At 43.7% G+C, this 8,955-nt stretch overlaps 1 protein-coding gene across 1 annotated transcript in view; it reads right to left on the reverse strand.

Annotated features, from left to right (window-relative positions):
* The window catches only part of LOC115101747 (V-type proton ATPase subunit S1-like protein), a 28,637-nt gene extending 20,036 nt beyond the window's left edge, over positions 1–8,601 (reverse strand). The window contains exon 1 of the mRNA XM_029621212.2: positions 8,464–8,601. Coding sequence (XP_029477072.1) covers positions 8,464–8,558 — 95 coding nt within the window. The 5' untranslated portion in view covers positions 8,559–8,601. The remainder of the gene's footprint in view (positions 1–8,463) is intronic.
* Between the last annotated feature and the right edge of the window lie 354 nt (positions 8,602–8,955).

Here is an 8,955-nt window from a genome sequence, read left to right on the forward strand (position 1 = left end):
GATGACTCATTGTCACAATGTTAGGGATTAGCTGAGCTGGGCTTGGGTCATAGATAAGTCATTGTCTCAACGCAGCCTTGAAATTGCATGAGTCAAGATGATTTGGATGGACTCTGTCATTCCTGTAGAGTATCTTCTGTTTCCAGAAGGTGTCAAAGTTATCTATTAAAGTGATTCCAACAGAATCCGTAAATACTCACAATTTCATTAACCCATCCATTAGCAATGTTCCCTCAAAAATGTTTTGTCACTGAGCAAATTTTAGGTCTGCTGAGTGCAAACTTGAATGTTGTAAAAATGTGCAACTTCCAGTGCGTGTTTACTGTGAACACTGTGGATGTATCCGCTTTAAGTTACAGTTTCAGACAGTGGTCAAGTAGGCTTCTGTGGCTATTTGGTCATAATGTAGGGCTACCAGAGTCGCCTACCATCAAAAACGATGGAGAAAATGTGTCTCATAACATTTTAACATGGATTCAGCCTACTGTAGAAGACCATGTGTGGTGTTCAATGTAGGCCTACATTCCATGGGACTTCTGAAAAAAACATGCAGGGCTTGACATTAACCTGTTAATCCACTTGTCCTTCAGACAAGGAGGTGACTGAAAGTTTTATTTGAAGCAAGAAACCACTTTACAAAATAAATTGCATTACTATTACCATACCATTATTACAGAGAATCAGACAAATTATGCTGCTGGCTATTGGCTACTTAGCTTTTTCAAAACACAACACGCCATTCCATCTGGTTTGCGCTTAGTGGGACTATCATTTGTTTTTCAACAGGAAAATGACCCAACACACCTCCAGGCTGTGTAAGGGCTATTTGAACAAAAAGGAAAGTGATGGAGTGCTGCATCAGATTATCTGGCCTCCACAATCACCCGACCTCAACCAAATTGAGATGGTTTGGGAGGAGTTAGACTGCAGAGTGAAGGAAAAACAGCCATCAAGTGCTCAGCATATGTGGGAACTCTTTCAAGACAATTGTAAAAGCATTCCAGCTGAAGCTGGTTGAGAGTGCCAATATTGTGCAAAGCTGTCATCCAGGCAAAAGGTGGCTGCTTTGAAGAATCTAAAATAGGTGTTTAACACTTTTAGTTAGTACATCATTCCATATGGGTTATTTCATAGTTTTGATGTCTTTTCTATTATTCTACCATTTTCGAAATAGTAAAAATAAAGAAAAACCCTTGAATAAGTAGGTGCGTCAACCTTTGACTGGTACTGTAAGTATTCAGACCCTTTGCTATGAAATCTCGAAATTGAGCTCAGGTGCATCCTGTTTCAATTCATCATCCTTGAGATGTTTCTACATCTTGATTACAGTCCACCTGTGGTAAATTCAATTGATTGAACATGATTTGGAAAAGCACACACCTGTCTATATAAGGTCCCACATTTGACAGTGCATGTTAGAGACAAAAACAAGCAGCGAGGTTGAAGGTACTGTCCGTAGAGCGGGACGGGATTGTGTCACGGCACAGATCCGGGGAAGGGTACCAAAACATTTATGCAGCGTTGATGGTCCCCAAGAACACAGTGGCCTCCATCATTCTAGAAAATGGAAGAAGTTTGGAACCACCAAGACTCTTCCTAGAGCTGGCTGCCTGGCCAAACTGAGCAGTCGAGGGAGAAGGGCCTTGGTCGGGGAGGTGACCAAGAACTCGATGGTCACTCTGACAGAGCTCCAGAGTTCCTCTGTGGAGATGGGAGAACCTTCCAGAAGGACAACCGTCTCTGCAGCATTCCACCAATCAGGCCTTTATCGTAGAGTGGTCAAACCAAAGCCACTCCTCAGTAAAAAGGCACACAAAAGCCCGCTTGGAATTTGCCAAACAGCACCTAACGACTCTCAGACCATGAGAAACAAGATTCTCTGGTCTGATGAAACAAATATTGAACTCTTTGGACTGAACGCCAAGCATCACGTCTAGAGGAAACCTAGCATCCCTAATGTGAAGCATGGTGGTGGCAGCATCATGCTATGGGAATGTTTTTCAGTGGCAGGGACTGGGAGACTAGTCAGGATTGAGGCAAAGATGAACAGGGCAAAGTACAGAGAGATCCTTGATGAAAACCTGTCCTTGAGTGGCCCATCCAGAGCCTGGACTTGAACCAGGTCTAACATCTCTGGAGAGACCTAAAAATATCTGTCCAGCCATGCTCCCCATCTAATTTCAAATCAAATCAAATTGTCACGGGCCGAATACAACACGTGTAGAGCTTACTGTGAAATATTTACTTACAACAATGCAGTTCAAGATATAGAGTTAAGAAAATATTTATTAAATAAACTAAAGTGAAAAAATGTTAACATTTTAAAAGTAAGACAAGAAAATTACATAACAATAACAAGGCTATATACATGGGGTACAGGTACCAAGTCAATGCGGTACAGGTTTGTTGAGGTAATTTGTAAAGTGACTATGCATAGATAATAAACAGTGAGTTGCAACAGTGTAAAAATAAACGGGGGGGGGGGTCGATGTAAATAGTCCGGTTGGCCATTTGATCCATTTTTCAGCAGTCTTATGGCTTGTAGGTAGAAGCTGTCAAGGAGCCTTTTGGTCCTAGACTTGGCGCTCCGGTACCGCTTGCCGTGCAGTATCAGAGAGAACAGTCTATGACATGGGTGACTGGAGAATTTGACAACTTTTTGGGCCTTCCTCTGACATTGCCTATTATATAGGTCCTGGATGTCAGGAAGCTAAGCCCCAGCAATGTACTGGGCCGTACGCACTACCGTCTGTAGCGCCTTATTTTCAGATGCCGAGCAGCTGCCATACCATTGATTGCATTGCATTGATACAACAATCATGATGCTCTTGATGTTGCAGCTGTATAACTTTTTGAGGATCTGTGGACCCATGGCAAATCTTTTCTGCCTCCTGAGGGGAAAAATGTGTTTTCGTGCCCTCTTCTGTCATGTATTGTCATATTATGTCTTGTTCCTGTTCTTTCTCTTCACTCCGTCTCCCCCTGCTGGTCGTATTAGGTTACCTTCTCTTCCTTTCCTTCCCCCAGCTGTTCCTCATTTCTCTAACTACCTCGTTCACCCTTTTCCCACCTGTTCCCTTTTTCCCTCTGATTAGGTCTCTATTTCTCTCTCTGTTCCTGCTTCTGTCTTTGTCAGATTCTCGTTTTGAGTTTCTCATGCCAGAACCAAGCTATCGTCACGTTTGCTTCACCCTTGTCTCGTCCTGTCGGAATCTGCCTGTTCATCTGATGCTACGTGTGATCAGCTACCTCTGTCCTCTACAACCCGCCCCTACCCAGTGAGACCAGCAGTCTGTCGCCGCTAACCCAGCTATTCTCCTCTGCTGCTAAGAAGGGGACTCTAACCCTGCTATTCTCCTCTGCTGCTAAGAAGGGGACTTTTCTGTAGTATCAGAAGGACGTTATGATTTATTTGTCGCCCTCTCTGTGGGTTGTCTATTTTGCTATTCAATACATCTGAAGAGGATCTATGTCTTCCCTGTGTTTTGACATTAAAGGACTCTGTTTCTGTTAAACCGCTTTTGGGTCCTCACTCACCTGCATAACATCTTCACAACTATCTTGGTGTGTTTGGACAATGATAGTTTGTTGGTGATGTGGACACCAAGGAACTTGAAACTCTCGATCCGCTCCACTTCAGCTCCATTAATGTTAACGTTTGGCCCTCCTTTTCCAATTGTCCATGATCAGCTCCTTTGTCTAGCTCACATTTGAGGGAGATGCTGTTGTTCGGGCACAACATTGCCAGGTCTCTGACCGCTGACCCACAGGCTGTCACATCGTTGTCGATGATCAGGCATACCACTGTTGTCGTCAGCAAACTTAATGATGGTGTTGGAGTTGTGCTTGGCCATGCAGTCGTGGGTGAACATGCACTCCTGTGGGGCCCCAGTGTTGAGGATCAGCGAGGCAGATGTGTTGCTACCTACCCTCACCACCTGGGGGTGGCTGTCAGGAAGTCCAGGATCCAGTTGCAGAGGGAGGTGTTAAGTCCCAGGGTCCTCAGCTCAGTGATGAGCTTTGAGGGTACTAAGGTGTGGAATGCTGTGCTGTAGTCAATGAACAGCATTCTCACGTAGGTGTTCCTTTTGTCCAGGTGTGAAAGGGCAGTGTGGAGTGCAATAGAGATTGCATCATCTGTGGATCTGTTAGGGCGGTAAGTGAATTGGAGTGGTTCTAGGGTTTCCGACATGATGGTGTTGATGTGAGCCAAGACCAGCCTTTCAAAGCACTTCATGGCTACCAACGTGAGTGCTACGGAACAGTAATCGTTTAGGCAGGTTACCTTTGCCTCCTTGGGCACAGGGACTATGGTGGTCTGCTTGAAACATGTAGGTATTACAGATTCAGTCAGGGAGAGGTTGAAAATGTCAGTGAAGACACTTGCCAGTTGGTCCGCGCATGCTTTGAGTACACATCCTGGTAATCCATCTGGCCCCGCAGCTTTGTGAATATTGACCTGTTTAAAGGTCTTGCTCACATCGGCTACGGAGAGCGTAATCACACAGTCGTCCGGAACAGCTGGTGCTCTCATGCATGCTTCAATTTGGCTAGCCTCGAAGTGAGCATAAAAGGCATTTAGCTCGTGTGGTAGGCTCATGTCACTGGGCAGCTCGCGGCTGTGTTTCCCTTTGTAGTCCATAATATTTTCCAAGCCCTGCCACATCCGACGAGCGTCAGAGCCAGTGTAGTAAATTTCAATGCTAGTCCTGTATTGACGCTTTGCCTGTTTGATGGTTCGCCTGAGGGCATAGCGGGATTTCTTATAAGCATCCGGATTAGTGTCCTGCTCCTTGAAGGTGGCAGCTCTAGCCTTTAGCTCAGTACGGATGTTGCCTGTAATCCATGGCTTCTGTATACCATATACCATTTAAATAAAGGGTTGATTTGATTTTGCCCTTCCCTAGGTAATCTCTAGCTAATATTGTTCCTCTTGAAACTCTAAAAGCTACCATTCTACCTTTTGTATGATCGCTCTCTACTATCCTTTAGTTGCACCTGAAGAGCCATGCAGAAAAGGAAAACACATGCACATGTCAGTGACCTCAGAGAGCAGAAAAGGAAAACACATTCACATATCAGAGAGCAGAAAAGGAAAACACATTCACATATCAGAGAGCAGAAAAGGAAAACACATTCACATGTCAGAGAGCAGAAAAGGAAAACACATTCACATGTCAGTGAGCAGAAAAGGAAAACTCATTCACATGTCAGTGAGCAGAAAAGGAAAACTCATTCACATATCAGAGAGCAGAAAAGGAAAACACATTCACATGTCAGAGAGCAGAAAAGGAAAACTCATTCACATGTCAGAGAGCAGAAAAGGAAAACACATTCACATGTCAGAGAGCAGAAAAGGAAAACACATTCACATGTCAGTGAGCAGAAAAGGAAAACACATTCACATGTCAGTGACCTCAGAGAGCAGAAAAGGAAATCACATTCACATGTCAGAGAGCAGAAAAGGAAAACACATTCACATGTCAGTGACCTCAGAGAGCAGAAAAGGAAAACACATTCACATGTCAGTGCGCAGAAAAGGAAAACACATTCACATGTCAGAGAGCAGAAAAGGAAAACACATTCACATGTCAGTGACCTCAGAGAGCAGAAAAGGAAAACACATTCACATGTCAGTGAGCAGAAAAGGAAAACTCATTCACATATCAGAGAGCAGAAAAGGAAAACACATTCACATGTCAGAGAGCAGAAAAGGAAAACACATTCACATGTCAGTGACCTCAGGGAGCAGAAAAGGAAAACACATTCACATGTCAGTGAGCAGAAAAGGAAAACACATTCACATGTCAGTGACCTCAGGGAGCAGAAAAGGAAAACACATTCACATGCCAGAGAGCAGAAAAGGAAAACACATTCACATGTCAGTGACCTCAGAGAGCAGAAAAGGAAAACACATTCACATGTCAGTGAGCAGAAAAGGAAAACTCATTCACATGTCAGAGAGCAGAAAAGGAAAACACATTCACATGCTCAGAGAGCAGAAAAGGAAAACACATTCACATGTCAGTGACCTCAGAGAGCAGAAAAGGAAAACTCATTCACATGTCAGTGAGCAGAAAAGGAAAACTCATTCACATGTCAGTGAGCAGAAAAGGAAAACACATTCACATGTCAGTGACCTCAGAGAGCAGAAAAGGAAAACACATTCACATGTCAGTGAGCAGAAAAGGAAAACTCATTCACATGTCAGTGAGCAGAAAAGGAAAACACATTCACATGTCAGTGACCTCAAAGAGCAGAAAAGGAAAACACATTCACATGTCAGTGAGCAGAAAAGGAAAACACATTCATGTCATGTCAGTGAGCAGAAAAGGAAAACTCATTCACATGTCAGTGAGCAGAAAAGGAAAACACATTCACATGTCAGTGACCTCAGAGAGCAGAAAAGGAAAACACATTCACATGTCAGTGAGCAGAAAAGGAAAACTCATTCACATGTCAGTGAGCAGAAAAGGAAAACACATTCACATGTCAGTGACCTCAGAGAGCAGAAAAGGAAAACACATTCACATGTCAGTGAGCAGAAAAGGAAAACTCATTCACATGTCAGTGAGCAGAAAAGGAAAACACATTCACATGTCAGTGAGCAGAAAAGGAAAACTCATTCACATGTCAGTGAGCAGAAAAGGAAAACACATTCACATGTCAGTGACCTCAGAGAGCAGAAAAGGAAAACACATTCACATGTCAGTGAGCAGAAAAGGAAAACTCATTCACATGTCAGTGAAAACACATTCACATGTCAGTGAGCAGAAAAGGAAAACTCATTCACATGTCAGTGAGCAGAAAAGGAAAACACATTCACATGTCAGTGACCTCAGAGAGCAGAAAAGGAAAACACATTCACATGTCAGTGACCTCAGAGAGCAGAAAAGGAAAACTCATTCACATGTCAGTGAGCAGAAAAGGAAAACTCATTCACATGTCAGTGAGCAGAAAAGGAATACACATTCACATGTCAGTGACCTCAGAGAGCAGAAAAGGAAAACACATTCACATGTCAGTGAGCAGAAAAGGAAAACTCATTCACATGTCAGTGAGCAGAAAAGGAAAACACATTCACATGTCAGTGACCTCAAAGAGCAGAAAAGGAAAACACATTCACATGTCAGTGAGCAGAAAAGGAAAACACATTCACATGTCAGTGACCTCAGAGAGCAGAAAAGGAAAACTCATTCACATGTCAGTGAGCAGAAAAGGAAAACACATTCACATGTCAGTGACCTCAGAGAGCAGAAAAGGAAAACACATTCACATGTCAGTGAGCAGAAAAGGAAAACTCATTCACATGTCAGTGAGCAGAAAAGGAAAACACATTCACATCTCAGTGACCTCAGAGAGCAGAAAAGGAAAACACATTCACATGTCAGTGAGCAGAAAAGGAAAACTCATTCACATGTCAGTGAGCAGAAAAGGAAAACACATTCACATGTCAGTGACCTCAGAGAGCAGAAAAGGAAAACACATTCACATGTCAGTGAGCAGAAAAGGAAAACACATTCACATGTCAGAGAGCAGAAAAGGAAAACTCATTCACATGTCAGTGAGCAGAAAAGGAAAACACATTCACATATCAGAGAGCAGAAAAGGAAAACACATTCACATGTCAGTGACCTCAGAGAGCAGAGAGAGCAGTTTCAGGCTTTTGAAATCTGAATATTAACAGAAAACCGCTAGAATCCTCATAACAACTATAAGTCGTTCTCAATGCAGTATTGACTGTCATTTTTATATAGTGAATACAACTGTATTGTTATTATGCACCTTTCCCATAGAGCAAGTATAAAGCCTCAACATTGCCTCACTTTGTGTTGCTGAGAAAAATCCTTCTCATCTCTCTCTCTCTCTCTCTCTCTCTCTCTCTCTCTCTCTCTCTCTCTATGCATCTGTAAACAGAGCCCAACAGACCAGCACCGATTCCTCCTCTCTTCTCCCCTCCTCTCCTCTATCCCATTCCTCTATTTTGTTCCTCCTCTCTTCTCCTCCCTCTCCTCTATCCCATCCCTTTATTTTGTTCCTCCTCTCTTCTCCCATCCTCTCCTCTATCCCGTCCCTCTATTTTGTTCCTCCTCTCCTCTCCTCTCCTCTCCTCTCCTCTCCTCTATCCTGGCCTCATTTACCTGCTCTCTGTCAGACAAAGAGAGCGAGTGCTGTCCTGTACAGACAACAGCTGTGTGAAACAAGAAATGTCTTGTTAACGCTAAATTACAGATAACCATAGAGTCCCTGGCCACAGATTCATCAACGCTTTTACAGCATCTGTATCAGATCTGATACCTTGTGTATTTACATAGCGATAGCAAGAGAGACAGAGATATAGAGAAAGGAAGGGAGAGCGAGGGAGAGCAAAAGAGATCAGCCTACAGGCATCCCTGGATTCGTACACCCCCCTCCACTCCACCATCACACACACACCAACACACACACACAGAGGGTATTTACCTTCTCTCCAGGAGTGCAGGCACTTGATCTAAGGACAGGGTGGGCTGGCTGAGGGCAGACAGCAAGGCAGAGAAGAATAATGCGTGTGCAGCCATTGAGACAATGAGAGGAGACTGCTGCTGGTGAGCTCCCCTTCAAAATCTGCTCTCCCTGCATCGTCAGCCGCTGAGCTCACTGACAGACAGCCTCAGAAGCCAGTCACAATGCGGAATAGGGATCAGTTTGAGTCATACTTATACAGCCTCTCCTTCCACCTCTTCCACCTTTCTCCCTTCTCTGTCGTCCTCCCTCTATCTTTCTATCTCATGTAAGTATACCTTTAGGCAAACCCTAGGAATAGACAGTGGCTGATTATTTTTCACAGCTCATTATACCTATTCTAGCCCAATAATGTACATAAAACGTACATAAACACACACACAAGCTACACATGCACGCCACACACACACACACACACACACACGCACACACACACAAACAAACATAAAAAAA

The sequence above is a fragment of the Oncorhynchus nerka genome, linkage group LG20 (assembly GCF_034236695.1).
Source record: "Oncorhynchus nerka isolate Pitt River linkage group LG20, Oner_Uvic_2.0, whole genome shotgun sequence".
NCBI lineage: Eukaryota > Metazoa > Chordata > Actinopteri > Salmoniformes > Salmonidae > Oncorhynchus > Oncorhynchus nerka.